This window comes from Aphanomyces invadans (genome assembly GCF_000520115.1).
Source record: "Aphanomyces invadans strain NJM9701 unplaced genomic scaffold supercont1.43, whole genome shotgun sequence".
In the NCBI taxonomy this organism is placed as follows: domain Eukaryota; phylum Oomycota; class Saprolegniomycetes; order Saprolegniales; family Verrucalvaceae; genus Aphanomyces; species Aphanomyces invadans.
Window position 1 is genome coordinate 78835 of NW_008580188.1, and position 16124 is coordinate 94958.

The following is a 16124-nucleotide window of genomic DNA, read 5'->3' on the forward strand; positions in this document are numbered from 1 at the left end:
TATATTGGAGAGAATATCCTGAGTTTCACTCCGCGCCCGTGCGTTGGTTGATTCACGTGAACGCCGAAGGTGGACAAACGGGACGGCGCACCCTCGATGGCGTCGGTAGAGGGCAAGGCAGATCTTGCCAAGAAGAAGACATGGAACTCACCGAACGAGCAGCCCCCTTCTCGGACCCGATGGCGAGGAAAGGAAAAGCCTGGGGATACCGTGGCGAGCTCCACCAATCGCCCTGACGACGCGACTCGCTCGCGAAGCACACCAGGCAAGGAGCGTGCAATGCCGTCCACGAATGCGCCTCACAGTGTGCCGTCCATCTCGCCTTCCAAGTTGTCGTCTGCGGAGCAGGAGAAACAACTGCAGACGTTGCTGACATCCAACCGGTTCGAAGACGCCGCCTCGTGGATCGTCGGATCGGCGTATTTGTCTGAAAAGTACAAGCTTGCGGACGTGATTCGTCTAGTTCTAGACCATCGTCACTTTGATTTGGCGGGGCGGCTCATTCGGGAGCACAAGTTGGCCGACAACCAGCAGCTTGTGACGTTTTTCGTGATGGAACTTGTGCGCAGCGGTCGCTTCCATTTGGCCGTGCGGTACGCGCAAGAACTGATCCCTCAGTTCAACGCGCCCAACGCTGATCCATCGACACGTCCCATCTGGACACCGAGCACACTGATCAAGGCCATGATTCGCGTGCAGCAGTACAAACCCGCGCTCAAGTACACGCTCCAGTTCCACTTGGCGACCGAATTCCCCGTCAAGAAATTCGTTCAGGGAATGCTCCATGAAAAGGCGTGGCTCGACGCGTTTACTGTGATCATGGTACGTCCATTTCCGGCAGCCTCTGTACGGCACGCTTTCATGTCCATCGCGGTAGGAGCACAAACTCGACGCTGAGTTCTCGCTCGACAAACTTATCGACAACTTGCTGGCGGAACGCCAGTGGTCTGCCGCGATCAAGTGCGTCAAGCAGGCCAAGCTTGGCGCCGAGTACACTGGTGAGGTCCTTGTGCACCACATGATCCAGAGCGGAGATTTCTTGTCATCTTTGCATTACCTCAAAGCGTTCGACTTGACGGGCAACGTCGAGCTCGTGCGCCGCATGCTCCACTTTATGATTCGCTACGGAGAACTCTACAAGGCCCTCAAGTACTCGATCAAGTTTGGGTTGTCCAAGGAACCCTCGTTTGACTCACGCCGACTCATTGACCTCGCTATCGATCGAAGGCAATTCCATGTCGCGCTGCTCTACATCAAGAAGCTAAAGTTGGAAGCGACGTACCAAGATGATCTGCGCCACATTGCGCACGAGAAAGACCACCTTCTCGCGTCGTTTCGAGCGCTCATGGCGAAGAAGCGCCAGCGCCAACTGTCTCCGGCAATCCAAGCGAGGCTGCAATTGTGTCTCGGCGACCTCTACGAGCCACCCGTTGACGAAGATGCCGAGATCGTGTTGTCTGTCGAAGAGGAAGTCTTTCCCAGGAAAGCTCCCATGATGCCTGTCTCGCTTCTTGATCGCCTCCGCCACCTCAACACGAACGACCAGCCATCGCAACATCTTGCTGCCAAACCCGCAATCAGTCGTTTGGCTCACTGGAACTTGGACTCGTTTGATGGAAGCAACTTGGACCTGGCTCCTCGTAGTCGACTCGGTGACTCGTTTGGCGGTCTCTCACGGTCGTTCGCGGACGTCGATCGCGCGTTTGCTTACCCACCCGTGCCGCCGTCGCCAGTTGCCGCGCCCGAACCCTCGTTCCGCCAAGTGCCGCCTCCACCTCCCCAACCACCCCTTCCACCAATGCAACCCCCCCTGCCACCGGTTCCCCAACGCGAACATTTCGTGCCGCCATTGCCTTTGCAGCCCCCGCTGCCTCACCAGCCTCCTTCGTTTCCCCCTCCACCGCCCTCGTCCAGTTCCCCATCTCCTACGACATTCTACGGCTACCACCCACGTTCGACGTCATCGTCGGTCGCGTCCCTCGCGATGCTATTCCACAACCAACCTCCTCCTCCGCCGCCTCCGCCACCCTCTGGCCCTGCTCTGCTTCGTCAACCCGCCAAACCCCATCGCTCGTTCGTGCCGAGCTTGAGTTTGAAGCCGACGCCCGTGGGTCCAAAGCACCATCATCATTAGAAGAACGTGGCAAAATTAGTGCATGTACAACAGAACGATGTGGACTCGAATCCTCGCCTTGGCTTTCACATATGCTGGATGTGGCGTATTCTGTTTACGCTTTGGCTTTGACGCTGCCAGGAATGTCCTGTGCGTGTTTGCCTCGAATCGAAAACAATCGCTCGGCGCGCTGCTCCAATGTGCCCCTACCATACAGACGTACACAATTTCCATTTCTCAAGTGCCATACCCGCACTTGAGCCCACGACGCTTGAGTTGGTCCTTCAGCTTGTCCATCCCAAGCGCTTTCAGGTCATCGATGGACTCGAACGACATCAAATCTTCCAGCACCCCTTCCACTTCGTCTGCAACGTGAGGACATTTGTCGTTTTGCTGCACCGTGTCCTTGGTTGGGGAGGGAAGGGACATTCCTGCGTCCGCAGGCAGCACAAATTTCTGCGGGGACGCCACGGCGACCATGGGAGCAGGGATCGCATGGCACACACGTTCGCATGAGGGTGGTGCAGTCTCTCCCACCAACGCGTTCAACACGGGCAAGTACGAGTCGGGTATGTGCAATAGCTTGTGGTCGCCAATATTGACTCGAATGCGCTCGTGCTCCTCCAAGCTGAACGCTGGGAAGAGCCCACCTGTCTGCACACTCGACGCTTCACTCGCCTCGATGCCAACGAACGCCACCCCCAGCGGCACGCCATTTCGAGAAAACGAAATCTCGCCAGCTCCAATGTCGACAGCGCACCCGATCACATCGCCTGCGCTCCACATGTCTCCAAATTCGACCGATTCGCCGTTTGTCCACTTGACCTGCCGACATCCATCGTACGCCCAGGACGCGATGTGGTCCCCGACACCGTCGCCTTCGTCGTCATCCGCTTCGAACGTTGCGTCGGCCCACCCCAGCTGAATCACGCCGGAGGTCACGAGCTCGACTTCGTAGTACCTGAACCATCACGCTCCATCAGCAGCCACGTCGATCTCAGTAGGGTAGCTACCATTTGCCTTGATGCAGCGCACATCCAAACACGGTGGCCGTCCCAAACGTCCCTCGGCCTTCGACGGTCGCGTTGAGCTCGGGTGTCGACTGCTCCACATGGACGTTCCCGTTGAGCGGGACGAGCCAGGCACCGGCGCGAGACGCGAGGGTCGACGTGCCCCACTTGGTATCGCCAGGGGTGTACACCATCTTCGTCTGTAGCTCGAGCTTGATCGCATCTTGAGACGCTTGAAGGGCCTTGCGCTGCCGCAAACCTGCCAAAAACGCGTCATTCACGTCGGCTTCAATGTCGGCGGGGGCCATTGCGTGAACGTAATGCTCCCGAGCTTGGTCCGTTTCGCGCTGAGCTTTCTCTTTTTGCTGCTGCTTGTACAATGTCAGCTCTTCGCCACGCAGTTCCTCTTCTCCGTGGGCGTAGTTGCAGTTGCGGCCGCGGGGGCACCCCCAGTCGCGTCGGGCACCTGGCGGAGGTGTCGCCCGCGCTCGGGCTTGGATCCAACTCGTGCACATGACCGTTTTTCGTTTCCTCTTCATGCGAGATGACGCTTTTTTCCCAAACCCTTCGGCCCACGTCGGAGTACTCAAGTGCCACCCAGCAATGCCGCTCGGGGTCTCCTCCATTGGAAGCTCACGGTCTTCCACGCCATCCTTCTTGCGCTGCGCACGGAGTCCTTCTTCGTCATTCCACTTCTTGATGGCGATTTCTTGGTTCACGTGGCGCAAGCGACGGCCACTGAGATCGCGGCACGACCCAAAGTCTCGTGTTGCTTTGGCCCCCGCGCCCTTGCCTTGACTGCGAAGCATGGCACCAAACCCGCCTTTCCCACCCGAAAGACCGCGACCACATACTGCACGAAGGACATTTGGAGCATGGGGCACTTCGCACGAGTTGCCCAGGAGCGTTGTTCCGTGGAGGAGTTGAACAAGGCTCATGGGGACACACATTTGAATCTGCGATCTCATTGCGTCAGGACGAGAAAAAGGTAGATGCAAACGTACATTCAGCTGCGTCTTGACATGTTCTGCAGTCACGTCACATTGATCGAAGGAGAGGCACACCGTCGAGCGCTGTGGAAGCAGCTCCACCACTACTTGGACTCGCATGATCTGCCCAGCCGTGGAATGCTGTGGAAATGCCATGCCAAGTTAAAATACCGGATACGAATATGTTATCCGGCTTTCCATCACGATTGTTGTTGTGGCAGCAAGTTCCATCGCAACGCGCGCGCCAAACCTGTTCATGTGGGTGCTGGACGTCGAGTCGGAGTCCATGTCGTTGCACCTGGTACAAGGAGAGTGGACATTAGGGCGCAGCGGGAACGTGTTCAACTTCCCGAAGGATAAGTCCATCTCGCGCAGCCATGCCGAGTTTCAAGTGGGCGGGCTCGAGGATCTGGAAAACGTCGCGGAGCTGCCGTCGTTTGTCCTCATCGACAAAAAATCCCGCTTTGGGACGTACCTGAACGACGTGCAAGTGAATCCGAACACACCGATGCCGCTTCGAGCAGGGGACAAGATTTCGTTTGGTGCCAAAAGCACAATCCTCCGAGTGCGGTACCTGAAGATGGTACGGTGCTCCATGCCACCACTGGCGCCTCTTCCCATGGTGCGCTTAGGTCGCGCGAACGTCTCGCATTCAGAAAGCGAACCGAAAGAAGCTCCTGGAGGGATGCAAGGCGATTGGAATACATCACGTGACCGCGGCCGTTGACGATGTCAACTACTGCATCACGGACTCTGGCAAGTTTGTCGCGACGGAAAAGGTTCTGTGGGCAATGGTGCATAATCACCCGATTGTATCGTCCGAGTGGGTCCAAGCAGTCTTGCGACGGAAGTCCATGGCAGAGGAACTTCCATCTTGCGAGGCATTCCTTCCCCAGCCCGACGCTTTGTCCGCCACCGAAGTACGTACTCTCGCTCCCTTGTATACATCTCACCATATAGCTCAAACACAGGAGAAGGTACTGCCATCGTACTCACCCGATCCCCGCCGCTTTTCGCTCTACAGCAACTTCCTGGTCGTTTTCCTCACGCCATCATCAATGGAATCGCTCCTTCCTGTCATGGGGGGCGAAGTGTTCCCAGCGTACACGTCCCACGAGAGCGATGAATTCCTTGTCGACTATCTTCGCAAGTCCTCCCGTGATCACGTAGTCATCGTCTATCCAAGCACATCAGGAGATGGCGGGGTCGCGTCGGAAAAACAACAGCCATCCACCCACCCAACGAAACAAACGTCATCCTTCCAGTCCTGCTCAAGGCAGGGACGTGGTGCCACTCCATGTGAATGGGATTCTGCCTTGCTGCGGCGACTGCAGCACTTTCAAGCGGCGCATTTTGCCTTGGTTCTCCATCAAGAACTTGCGGCCAGCATTATCTTCACCAAGCCCCCAACCACCATGTCGGACGAGACTGTGTCGCAGTTGATCGGACCAACGTTGCACCATCAAATCGTGTCCGAGTCGGCTTCCGTTGCGTCGGTGCAAGCAGCAGCCAACGCTTTGGACGAATGCGCCAACCAGTCTGTTGAGGAGACACCCCAGCCACGACCGCGTCGAGTGTTGGAGATTCCAACGAGGCAACTCGCCGAGCCGTCGCCAGCGGACGTCCTGCAACCGAGCAAGTCATCTCTTTCAACGAGGCAAGAGCTCGGAAGGCATATTCGATCCATGGATCCTTCCGTGCCAATATTCCAGTCTTTGAAGCCACCACGGGCATCCGACCGCATCGTTCTCGAGAACCAAGCTCCTCCTGCATCGGCCGAAACTCTTGACGACTCGGTGGCGGAAACGCGCTGCTCGTCCAAGGTATATTTCATCTCGGACAGTGTACAAGAATTCCTTTGAGCCTTCGTTGACCTGCTGTCGTGTAGTCTCTTTTGAAACACTCTGCCACGGGTCAGCAGGACAAACGCCATCGCGCAAACCTCCATTTAGCTCACGCCACCCTTCCAGCACACCACGACGACCCTCTCTCTATCGAAAGCAATTCCACACGGCCACCCCAACGTCCAGAGCCACCTGCGCGCCCCATCGCATTCGACCTACCCTGCCACCCATCCAATGACGTGGACTGGAGACGTAAACCGTTGAAGCGAACGTTTGGAGAGCACCGTCAAGCACCAGTGGAAAATCCTGAAGAAACAGAAGTATGCATTGGTGCGGCCGTTGTTGTCTTCGAGCCGCTCGTCGTTCGCCGCTCAAGTTCCCAAGGAACCCCAGCCCATCACAACGAAGGCATCGACATCACAGCCCACGTCCGGTACCTGCCCCGAAACACCGCGTCGCTTCGGCCGCCGCCGCCATCCACCGCGTACAACGCAAAGAAGTTCCGCAAGAATCACGTCGTGGCCATGCCTGTGCGCCGTCGCCTCGTCACGAAATTCACGAACGTTGTGCCTGTCAACTTGGAGCATCGACGGGAATTTGCCAGGCAGGACGAAGAGCTCGAAGCGCGGGAGCGCCTGGCGGAAGCTCTTTTTACGTCCAACATGCCTGGAACCAACAAAACAGGATCCCGGAGTCGACGGTAGGCGAGAGAGTGTCGCCCACAAAAGACAACACAACCTCGAGATGCGGTCGCCCGTTGCTGAGCCATGCCGAGACGAATTTGCAGCAACGAACGCACAAGATATGTTTGCCCTTTAGTTGAATAAAAACTGCTTGGCGACTTGCAAAGATTGCCCATGCAGTTGCTCGATGGACAAATCGTTGGCAGCTTGGGTGCACTTGTCGAGCGCCGACTCTTCGTTGGCCGCCGCCGACGGCTTGATCGCATCCGGGACGTAATACCCAAGGTTCATTCGAGCTACAAAGAGCGCATGAGTCGGCAGCAAGTAAGAGGGGACGGTCGGTCGTACACGGGTAGCTCTTGGTGTGGCTCACGGAGGCGTCGCACCCGTCCAACTTGGTGGCCAACCCGACGATGCGTTCCGAGAATCGTTCGCGGTTTTCTCGTTCCAACGTCGGCGTCGAGCTCAAAGTTCGCATCCACAGAAATTTTTCGCTGAGAACACCGAGGACATTCGCGCCCAACGTGCTCATAAAGTACTCGATCTCGAGCGCATAGTACCTACGTCGTGTCCATGAGAGCGATCCACGGAAGGCCAAGCGAACCGATTCCAGCAGCTGCCCCACCGCTCAACGCGAGCTGTGTCGTCCGTCACGATCTGTCCGTCGGGGGTTTCGTTGACTGGCGCGGCAAACTCTGGTGGATATGCACGGAAAGCGCCCATTTCCGGTCGTTTCTTCGCGAGAGATCGGAGAGGGTCTATGACGATGGCGAGCCACGGGTTCCCGTGGGGGTCTTCCGACCGCTGCCACTGAAGCTGGGTGCTCAAGTCGGTGCTGCTGAGGAAGCAATGGGACGTAACTTCGACGTCGAAGGGGTGGCTGTGATACCACCCCATGAACTTCTCCTTGCGCGTCGTTTCGATCGCTTCCCCCAGTGTAATCATGTAGTTCATTACTTCTTGGTCGTCGGCCAACACTTTGGTTTCAGCACCTTCGATCGGCAACGGGAATGCATCCGTGACGATGAGAGTGTTGAGATTCGCGGGGTCTGTGGACGGGCGTCCCAAAAGCAAACCCATCACTTCTACGGGCTTGCCTCCTGGCGAGCTCATGCCTTTTTCCACACCCGACTGGGCGTGTGACAGCATCTTCATCGTTGCAGATGGGGATACCTGCACCCGTCGAAAGTACTTTGGGTCTTGGCTCCACTGCTTGTTCGTGCGGATTTCATTCACACGATCTTCATTCCACGCATACAAGTTGTCCCCACTCTTTGCATTCGAGGTAGCGCCGCCTCTGGCCTGTATCTTTCCCTTTCCTTTCGAAGGGTTGATGCTGCTCGGATCAGCGGCGCTCATCGACAAGCGATGAGTTGACGATTTGTTCGGAACCACACTATATAGAGTACGTAAATTACTGTGCATCGACTCGCCTTGACGTCAAATAGTGTACGAGACACCGTTTCGACGAAAGATCTTCTGCATTGTGGCGGCCGACGGCACGAACGATGGCGGACATTTTGTCCATGATTACAAGTACGGTGCAGGATCAACTTGGCTTGACCAGTACATTTCGATGCAGGGTGAAGTGGGCCCATATTGAAGCGTTGGGCGACACCACCAAGGCATACTTATCGCTGGGGGTGTACGGCATGCTTGTGATCGACATCACGACGCCCGAGTGCCCACAAGTTGTCGCAGAGTTCCTCGAAGGTCAAGGAGGCATGAAGCTGAAACACTTCACCATCGACAGGCGCATTGTGTACACTGCGTGCGGGAGGTCGGGTCTGCGGATATTCACCAGTATCGACGCGGCGATTGACGAAATCGGCGCCCTCGTCCATCCACGTTGCAGTGCCAAGTGCATCGCGGTGCAAGGAGACATCGCGCTGGTCACGTTCGGTCAAGCCGGCGTGCGTGTTTTGGACGTTGCAAATCCAAGCAGCCCTGTCGAGCTCGGAGGATTCAAAGACGACAAGCTCCATGAAGCACGGTTTGTCCTGCTGCAGGACGGATGGGGCTACGTGAGCTTTGGTCCCGGCGGCATTCGGATCCTCGATGTCACGAATGCGAGTTTGCCCTGCGAGATCAGTTCGTACGCCCACGGCACGTTCGACGCTCGACACATGGCGCTGCTTTCGTCTTTTCTATTCGTCGCGTTCAGCTACGGCGGGCTCAAAGTCCTTGACGTGAGCAATCCATTCCATCCCGTTGAGGTCGCGTCGCACTCGTTTCCGTCCTCGTACGCTGCCAACTGCGTCCAAGTCGTTGGCCACCACGTGTACGTGGCACTAGGTCCCGGTGGCCTCTGCATCCTGCGTTTCAGTCGACTCCACGGGTTTGAGCGACTCGGGTCGTACGTGGCAGCAGACGCTGACGTGACTAGTGTGCATGTCACAACGGACTGCCTGGCGCTCGTGTGTTTGCGCCAAGGCAGCATCAAGATCCTGGACGTGCGGTGCCCTGAAGAGATCACAGTCGTCAGCGAAGTTGCGCCGGATTTGCGGCGATTGATCTGTCGACGGTCGTGTGTTGTCATGTAGGTGGGAATAAGACCAAGAAATTTTGGGCATAACAAGGCATGGACGTGTGTCATGGAATGTGCCTGTGAAATCTGGAGACGAAAGAACGTCAACTCCACTAGCTCGTGCCGTTTAGGCAAATGGATTCCCCTTTGGCGTCCACGTCGACTGGCCACGGCTCGTCGTCACTTGGACGAGATGCCCCGATGCCGGGCGAGTTGATGGGTCCATGGACCACGACAGCAATTGCTGCGCAATTTCGTCGACCTGTTGCGATCGTGAGCGAAGAAAGACGGACCGACGTACTGGAGTCCACGTGGAGAAGTCGGCGTCGGCCATAAACTTTCGATTCGTTGGGGTGTCGATGGTGATGGGCAAGATAGCCAGCGACGTAGCGCCGGGAGGGAGGGTTGGTCTAGAAACCATCGTCATGCCAAGCCGGGGGTGCGGCACCGTACACTGCACTCGCGACCAAGTGGTGGGTCGCGGCTTTGCTCATGCCGTACGTAACCATTTCTGGCGTGGCTACAACCACGGCACCACATTATTCAGACACAGAACTGTGGCTGGAAGCGGTGCCGCGTACCGGTCAAAGCAGCAGCAGATCCGGTCAAGACAAGCAGGCCGTGAGGATTCAACGAGGTTGCGGCCACATGGGCAGCTATCTCGTATGTGAAACAAATGCCAAGGGAGGGGATTCTACCGAGAAGCGCGGACTCCATGTTCATCGTGTACATTTGCGCCAGATTGTGGACGGCGTCCTGGCTGGCAACGTTTCCACCGGCCCAGCCCCCTGCAGCACACACCACAGCATCGACTTTCCTGTACACAAAAGTTGTGTCATGACCAAGCGATTCAACATCCGAGAACTTACTTGTTCTTCAGCCCTTCCACGACTTTGGGCAATTGTTGCAGCGTGCTCTTACTCGCATCCAAAGTGACATTCAAGAGATCGTCGTTGTCGTTGGTCCTGTGTCATGGTCGACCCAGGAGGCTCATTGAATGGAGGAGTTGTAGAGGAATGCCATGAACTTACACAAAGTCGACGTTGATCACAGACCACTTGGCCGCCTTAAAGCGCGCTGCCACACCGCGGCCAAGCGCGCCAGAACCGCCAACCACAAGCAATCGCTTCAGCATGCTCGTGAAATGGGTGCATCACTTCCAGGATATACCTCTATTGAACTCGACCGTTGTGGTTGGTCAAAATACATTGAAATTTCAGCCAATCGTCTCTTTAAATCGACAATAATGATGTTAATAAACCATCGCATCATGCGTTGTCATTGAAGTCACTGTCTGCTGGGCGGCCTCCACGAGCCACTTGCCGCGTGACAGTATGCACCTATCAGCTCGTGTGCAAAGCCTTCGTGCCATCCATGTCGCTTGTCCGTTTGAGGCGGTGTCGACCGCTCCATTCGCGTAACACGTGTCGATGACACACGGTCGTTTCCGCGACATGCAAACGCGTCCTCGCATCCATTTGAATGTGTAGTTGTCTCGAATCGTGCAAGTACGACCAAAGGCGTCGACAACGGGATAGCGGTGGACGGGCTTGGTGCTTTGCTCCGTTCGCGCAGGCTGGTTCGCATCCATGGTGGAATCGCCAGGCACCTCCATTCTTGACGCGGCAACCCCAGGTTGCGTTGTTCCAAATCTTTATTAGCCAATCCGGTGTCGCCACTAAGTTTCCAATGCCTCTGATTGGTGGAACCATGGACCTCCCCATCTTGGACGATGCCCCATTGGTCCGCAGAGTGGCATTAGTTGAGATTCGGCGATTCCACCGACACAGCGGTCGACATCGTGGCGGTCGAGATGGCGTCGCACTCGTTCGTGTCGTCATCGATAGGGTCGGAGGAAGACCCGAACCACCCGGGCTTCCAGAGCCGCGCGCAGCGGCGGTACGTTGTCGGTGTGTGCGCGATGGAGAAGAAGTCGCGGTCCAAGCCGATGCAAGAAATCCTGCGCCGCCTCGTCAAAAAGAAACAGTTTGACCTGGTCATCTTCACGGACGACATGATCTTGAATCACCCGATTGAGGAATGGCCGATCTGTGAAGCCATCTTCAGTTTCTACTCGACAGGGTTCCCCCTTGCGAAAGCTGAGAGCTACGTCCACCTCCGCCGCCCCGTGCTCGTCAACGACCTTAGCATGCAACACGTGCTATTTGATCGACGGAAAGTGTACGAAGTGCTCATCCGCAACGGCGTAAACGTTCCCCGCCACGCCATCGTGAACCGCGACTGTCCCAACCCCGACATCCTCGAAGAGAGCGAAAACTACGTCATCGTGAACGGCGTCCAGATCAACAAGCCGTTTGTCGAAAAGCCCGCGGACGCAGAAGACCACAACATTTATATCTACTACCCGTCGAGCGCTGGTGGCGGCAGCAAGCGGCTCTTCCGCAAAGTCGGCGACCGATCGTCCGAGTTCTACCCGGACGTCCACCACGTACAGCTCGTCCTGCCGCAGTCGACCTCATTTATCTGCATTAGGTTCGTCGCGAAGGGTCGTACATATACGAGGAATTCCTGAACACGCAAGGAACGGATGTCAAAGTGTACACGGTTGGCCCCAACTATGGCCACGCGGAAGCGCGCAAGTCGCCCGTCCTCGACGGCCGCGTGATGCGCGACAGCGTCGGCAAAGAAGTTCGTTACCCCGTTATCCTGAACTCGATCGAGAAGGACATTGCGCGCAAGGTGTGCCTCGCGTTCCAGCAAACCGTGTGTGGCTTCGACTTGCTTCGCGTGCGCGGAACGTCGTTCGTGTGCGACGTGAACGGGTGGAGCTTTGTGAAAAACTCGAAAAAGTACTACGACGACTGCGGTCTCGTCCTCCACAACTACCTCCTCACGGCGCTCCGGTACCGCCACCACCGACGGTCGCCGAGTCCGCGGTACAAGTTGTCTCCGAAAGGCGGGATGGGATTTTCCCCCCACGTGGGGGCGTCGCAGTACGCGACAGAGCCGACGCCGCTGCTGCTCAACCAGGCGCCGCCACCACACCCCGACCACCATCCTTTTCTCCCGATTCGAGAAAACTCGATTGCGTCGTCTCACAGCTCGCCGTCCGACCCGTTTGACATGCAGAACTCGTTTGGGTCGCCCCAGCCGCTCCACCACTCGCGCACGAGCTCAAATGCGTCCGCTGATGAAATGATGCATTGGCTCGAGAAGAAGGAAGAGCTACGTGCCGTCATCGCCGTCGTGGTAGGTCGAGATGAACGCAGGTCAGATGGATCCGAGGGCTAACCCTCGGGCATTTCGTCAGCGCCATGGCGACCGCACCCCCAAGCAAAAGCTCAAGACACGTGTATGGGAGCCGGCGCTCGTCAACTTTTACGAAAAGCGCCGGACCAAGGACAAGTTTGACGAAGTCAAGGTCAAGGCTGTGCTGGATCTGCAGGAACTCCTCGACATTGTACGCACGCTCATCAAGGAGTACGCCCCGAACGTCGGGTCGAAAGGCATGGTGTGGGAGAAGGAAGGCAAGGCCGCTCGTGCATGTGCGTTGCAGCTCACGCGCTGTGTAGGCGGCGACAGCTTTGAAAAGCTGCTTCAGATCAAGCGCGTGTTGGAACGGTGGAAGTTTGCCGGAATCAACCGCAAGGTGCAATTCAAGCCGCGTCGCGAGTACATGCCGCCGTCGTCCGGGGCAAACTCCGAGCTGCTTTTGATCATGAAATGGGGCGGCGACTTGACGGAAACGGGCAAACGGCAGGGAGAATTGCTCGGCAACCGCTTTCGCAACGAGCTGTATCCCGTTGAAGAAGGTACCCGCGCTGTTCAAAGCGCGTCAAATACATAATCCATGCCGCGTAGGTGGGTTGCTGCGCTTGCACTCCACCTTCCGCCACGACCTCAAGATCTTTACGTCGGACGAAGGCCGCGTCCAGATGACGGCCGCGGCATTTGCCAAGGGGTTCTTGGAGCTTGAAGGCGACTTGACGCCCATCCTGGTCAGCCTCGTCACGACTCTAGACAAGGACGCCAACAAGATGCTCGACCACTCGGGCCAAGCCGACGCGAACGAAGAAATCGAACGCACGAAAGCCAAGCTGCGCCGTGTCATCCAGCAAGATTACGCTTCGTGGGACGACTTGGTCGCTTGCGTGGCACCGCTCGGCACGAAATCGATCGTGGATGCGCTCCATCGACTGCAGAACCCCAAGGAAGCGCTCGGCAAGTTGTACGAGCTGATTCGCCAAATGAAGCTCGAGATCAAGGAACTGGCGGCGGAGGCCGAGAAGACCGCGCTGAGCCTCAACGACGACCGATTCAACGAGCTCTACATGGGCGAGACGTACTCGCTGATGAGCGAGCGATGGGACAAGCTCCACCGCGACTTTTACTCGGCCAAGTCGCAAGAGTACGACCTGAGCAAACTGCCCGACATTTACGACTGCATCAAGTACGACATGCTCCACAACTTGAACGGCACCCATGCCACGACCAAATACGGCCGCGCGCTCTTCAACATGGCGGAGCTCTTTGTCGCGTGCTACGTGCCCCAGGAATACGGTGAGGCCGTCGCCCCTGCGGCGGTAGTGTGACGGATCGGGACCACATTTGACGGGTGTGTGCCATGCTTAGGAATGGACATTGCTGAGAAGCAGTCGATCGGAATCAAGGTGTCCCAGGCATTGTGCGCCAAGATTCGAGCAGGTGCGCAGCCGTCATTGTGGTGCCGGGTCATGGATGATGTGTGTAGATATTGCGACGGCCATGACGATCCAGCGCGAGGAAAAGCCGAGTGTGGTCAACAGCATGTTTGGCGGCAAGTCGTTCCTGCCGCTGTGCACTGCGATGGACGATCCGGAAGACGCCGAGAGCTTGGAGCACAATGGATATCGGTTGGATCCGTCGTTCGCCAAGGAGTTGCGCATCAAGAGCCCTGGCACGCAAGTGCGCACGCGTCTGTACTTTACGAGCGAGAGCCACATGCACACGCTGCTCAATGTACTGCGCCACCAGTGTCCGGCGTGGGTCGAGCGACAGCAGTCGGCATCCCATGCAACGACATTGAACTCGAACGCAGCGACGGAAGAGGACGTTGCCAACGCCCTCTTGGCTGCCATGGGCATCAACACGATGCCCACTTCGTCCGAGACGACGTCGCAGCGTCCGGACGATGCCCCAACTCTCCCCAAGCGCAAGTATTCGTTCGACGTGGCCAAAATGATTACCCCCGACGCGATCCAGGCCCTCGATAGTGTCTCGGAGCTCGATTACCTTGCCCACATCATCATCCGCGTGTTCGAAGCCCCGTCGTTGGCTGTACGTATGGCTGAATGGTACGAACGATGGAGGGCACCTCATGGGTATTGCCGAGCAGGAGGACGACGAGAACCGGTTCCGCGTCGAGATTGCATTTTCGCCTGGACTTCGGGGAGACCCCGAAGGCGTCCCGGAGTTCACGCGCAGCGCGTCGACGTCGAGCGCGTCCTCGGTCAGCTTCACACCGCCGTCGACGCCTCAAGCGTCGACGACTGGGCCGATTGCGATCCCTCCATCGTCATCCGTTGGCTACACCAACCTGTTTGCGTTTCAAGACCAAGCAGGTCGCAGAGAGGACGTTGGAAGCGCCGCCCCTCCGAAAGATACGACGGGCGTCGATGCGAGTCCATCCGTGTTGTCGTTGCAGATGGACAAGATATACCTGACCAAGGACATGCCGGGCGTCATGTTCGACGATATGCTGGCGGCGTGCGTCGCATCCGTTGCCAACAACAATCCGGCATCATACGTCCCGGACAGCGTGTAGAGGCCACTGGCACATCGTCAGTGCCGACGCCACCACCTCTTGTGCGATGGAAAGGGGGTGCTCGAGGAGGAGTAATGTATGCATTCAGTGTTGCCGCCCCGAGTTGGGGATCGCTAGAAACACGGCAAACGTGGAGGGAGCACGGCGGATGCCACCGGGTTCACTCTCGTGCACAAAGCACACGGTCGGGACGTGCTATTCTTGCCCGGCCCATTCAAAATACTTTTGGGCATGGTACGCGGCCGAGACAGCGCACAGCGACGAAACGACGATGGGAACGGTGGCCTTGGTCTTGATGGCGCGGACACCCATGGCGGCCATCGTGACCGAGCTCAGCGCGAGCGCAGTCGCGTGGCCGTTCGTCATTTGACCTTGTTGCAGCAGGTACCCTGCAAAGCCAAACCCGGCGCCAACACCAACACCCGCCACAAGAGAGATCACAGACCTGCGCTTCACGTAGCCCATGACACCGCCAAGGGCCTACACGTCATCGTAAGCACACGAGGCGCCTTGCAGGCTGCTGTACCATCAAGGCAGCCAGGGTGTACGTCGGGTGGTGGCTCGACATGTTCTGATCGACTGACTTTGCGTCAACTTGTCGTCGTATCCGGACAATTTTCGGATAACCGGCGACGGCCGTTGCCAAGTTGCCCCCGATCGTCGAGTCGACGGCTTGCTCCAACTGGAATGGCGCGGGCGATGAGCCCCTCGATGTAGGTTTTTCCATGGTGCCATGGGGGATGTGCCCCCGAAACATCCCCCCGCTTCGAGTGGATGAAGCTACTGCGTCGTCGTGGCTACTGCCACTTGGTTCGGGGTGTCGCAAGACGACGGCATCGCCTTGCAACGTCGTCGACAGCGAGGGAGATGGCGGCGGAGGGGAAGCGTTCGACAATACGAATTGTTGTTGCTTGGATGCCTCTCGTGACGTGATTCCTCCAAGCAATGTTCGCGCCGCACCATGTGACACGTCCAGGTAATCGCTCGACGGAAGTCTTCGGCGCCCCTCCACACGGCGTGCGGGACCGTGGACGCTCTTGGCAAAAGACTCGCCTTTGACACCAACTCCTCCCCAGATCTCGTCGCAACGCGATCGACAGGAGCCTTCTCCAATTCGTCCGACCGCCACCCCCCCGCGCGCTTTCTTTTCTGCATTCCCTCGCCGAGTTGAACGCGCCGTTTGTCCAACGTTCG

The 16124-nt window shown here is 57.4% G+C and overlaps 8 protein-coding genes across 9 annotated transcripts; 4 read left to right on the forward strand and 4 right to left on the reverse strand.

Annotated features, from left to right (window-relative positions):
- Positions 1-18: 18 nt before the first annotated feature.
- H310_12749 (hypothetical protein) lies at positions 19-2203 on the forward strand. Its single transcript, XM_008879939.1, has 2 exons — positions 19-822; positions 878-2203. Exons 1-2 carry the CDS (start codon positions 97-99, stop codon positions 2132-2134), a joined length of 1983 nt encoding a protein of 660 aa, XP_008878161.1. The 5' UTR covers positions 19-96; the 3' UTR covers positions 2135-2203.
- Positions 2105-4274, reverse strand: H310_12750. 2 transcript variants are annotated; one of them, XM_008879941.1, is made up of 4 exons: positions 4128-4274; positions 3127-4079; positions 2364-3074; positions 2105-2319 (listed from the first exon to the last, which is right to left on the reverse strand). In XM_008879941.1, exons 1-4 carry the CDS (start codon positions 4266-4268, stop codon positions 2229-2231), a joined length of 1896 nt encoding a protein of 631 aa, XP_008878163.1. In that variant the 5' UTR covers positions 4269-4274; the 3' UTR covers positions 2105-2228. The 2 variants fall into 2 exon arrangements, with proteins under 2 accessions (XP_008878163.1, XP_008878162.1); XM_008879940.1 differs by having other exon boundaries at positions 2105-3074.
- A 42-nt stretch (positions 4275-4316) lies between these two features.
- On the forward strand, positions 4317-6830 carry H310_12751 (hypothetical protein). Its single transcript, XM_008879942.1, has 4 exons — positions 4317-4695; positions 4745-5032; positions 5084-5935; positions 6001-6830. Exons 1-4 carry the CDS (start codon positions 4369-4371, stop codon positions 6658-6660), a joined length of 2127 nt encoding a protein of 708 aa, XP_008878164.1. The 5' UTR covers positions 4317-4368; the 3' UTR covers positions 6661-6830.
- H310_12752 (hypothetical protein) lies at positions 6587-8026 on the reverse strand. The gene is made up of 3 exons (XM_008879943.1): positions 7244-8026; positions 6988-7199; positions 6587-6935 (listed from the first exon to the last, which is right to left on the reverse strand). Exons 1-3 carry the CDS (start codon positions 7996-7998, stop codon positions 6772-6774), a joined length of 1131 nt encoding a protein of 376 aa, XP_008878165.1. The 5' UTR covers positions 7999-8026; the 3' UTR covers positions 6587-6771.
- A 100-nt stretch (positions 8027-8126) lies between these two features.
- On the reverse strand, positions 8127-10306 carry H310_12753 (hypothetical protein). Its single transcript, XM_008879944.1, has 7 exons — positions 10198-10306; positions 10036-10131; positions 9865-9983; positions 9748-9822; positions 9620-9686; positions 9468-9576; positions 8127-9428 (listed from the first exon to the last, which is right to left on the reverse strand). Exons 1-7 carry the CDS (start codon positions 10299-10301, stop codon positions 9294-9296), a joined length of 705 nt encoding a protein of 234 aa, XP_008878166.1. The 5' UTR covers positions 10302-10306; the 3' UTR covers positions 8127-9293.
- H310_12754 (hypothetical protein) lies at positions 8148-9182 on the forward strand (the record flags this gene model as incomplete). Its single annotated transcript, XM_008879945.1, has 1 exon — positions 8148-9182. One exon carries the CDS (start codon positions 8148-8150, stop codon positions 9180-9182), a length of 1035 nt encoding a protein of 344 aa, XP_008878167.1.
- A 673-nt stretch (positions 10307-10979) lies between the features above and the next one.
- On the forward strand, positions 10980-14930 carry H310_12755 (hypothetical protein; the record flags this gene model as incomplete). The annotated part of the gene is made up of 8 exons (XM_008879946.1): positions 10980-11615; positions 11660-12376; positions 12438-12654; positions 12700-12939; positions 12989-13687; positions 13760-13831; positions 13878-14443; positions 14502-14930. The coding sequence occupies 8 exons, from the start codon at positions 10980-10982 to the stop codon at positions 14928-14930; spliced, it is 3576 nt and encodes a 1191-aa protein (XP_008878168.1).
- A 66-nt stretch (positions 14931-14996) lies between these two features.
- Positions 14997-15648, reverse strand: H310_12756 (hypothetical protein). Its single transcript, XM_008879947.1, has 2 exons — positions 15457-15648; positions 14997-15410 (listed from the first exon to the last, which is right to left on the reverse strand). Exons 1-2 carry the CDS (start codon positions 15496-15498, stop codon positions 15126-15128), a joined length of 327 nt encoding a protein of 108 aa, XP_008878169.1. The 5' UTR covers positions 15499-15648; the 3' UTR covers positions 14997-15125.
- Between the last annotated feature and the right edge of the window lie 476 nt (positions 15649-16124).

Coding starts and splice junctions, on each gene's coding strand:
- H310_12753 (XM_008879944.1), bottom strand. CDS start 10,301: ATGCTGAAGCGATTGCTTGTGGTTGGCGGTTCTGGCGCGCTTGGCCGC. Junction 9,984..10,035: donor GTGGAAGGGCTGAAGAACAA/GTAAGTTCTCGG, acceptor TTTTGTGTACAG/GAAAGTCGATGCTGTGGTGT. Junction 9,823..9,864: donor CATGGAGTCCGCGCTTCTCG/GTAGAATCCCCT, acceptor CATACGAGATAG/CTGCCCATGTGGCCGCAACC.
- H310_12751 (XM_008879942.1), top strand. CDS start 4,369: ATGTGGGTGCTGGACGTCGAGTCGGAGTCCATGTCGTTGCACCTGGTA. Junction 5,033..5,083: donor ACGCTTTGTCCGCCACCGAA/GTACGTACTCTC, acceptor GCTCAAACACAG/GAGAAGGTACTGCCATCGTA. Junction 5,936..6,000: donor AAACGCGCTGCTCGTCCAAG/GTATATTTCATC, acceptor GCTGTCGTGTAG/TCTCTTTTGAAACACTCTGC.
- H310_12749 (XM_008879939.1), top strand. CDS start 97: ATGGCGTCGGTAGAGGGCAAGGCAGATCTTGCCAAGAAGAAGACATGG. Junction 823..877: donor ACGCGTTTACTGTGATCATG/GTACGTCCATTT, acceptor CCATCGCGGTAG/GAGCACAAACTCGACGCTGA.
- H310_12752 (XM_008879943.1), bottom strand. CDS start 7,998: ATGAGCGCCGCTGATCCGAGCAGCATCAACCCTTCGAAAGGAAAGGGA. Junction 7,200..7,243: donor TGGGGCAGCTGCTGGAATCG/GTTCGCTTGGCC, acceptor GACACGACGTAG/GTACTATGCGCTCGAGATCG. Junction 6,936..6,987: donor CCACACCAAGAGCTACCCGT/GTACGACCGACC, acceptor CGCTCTTTGTAG/CTCGAATGAACCTTGGGTAT.
- H310_12750 (XM_008879941.1), bottom strand. CDS start 4,268: ATGGCATTTCCACAGCATTCCACGGCTGGGCAGATCATGCGAGTCCAA. Junction 3,075..3,126: donor GCGCTGCATCAAGGCAAATG/GTAGCTACCCTA, acceptor GTGATGGTTCAG/GTACTACGAAGTCGAGCTCG. Junction 2,320..2,363: donor CGTCGTGGGCTCAAGTGCGG/GTATGGCACTTG, acceptor TCTGTATGGTAG/GGGCACATTGGAGCAGCGCG.
- H310_12756 (XM_008879947.1), bottom strand. CDS start 15,498: ATGTCGAGCCACCACCCGACGTACACCCTGGCTGCCTTGATG. Junction 15,411..15,456: donor ACACCCTGGCTGCCTTGATG/GTACAGCAGCCT, acceptor GATGACGTGTAG/GCCCTTGGCGGTGTCATGGG.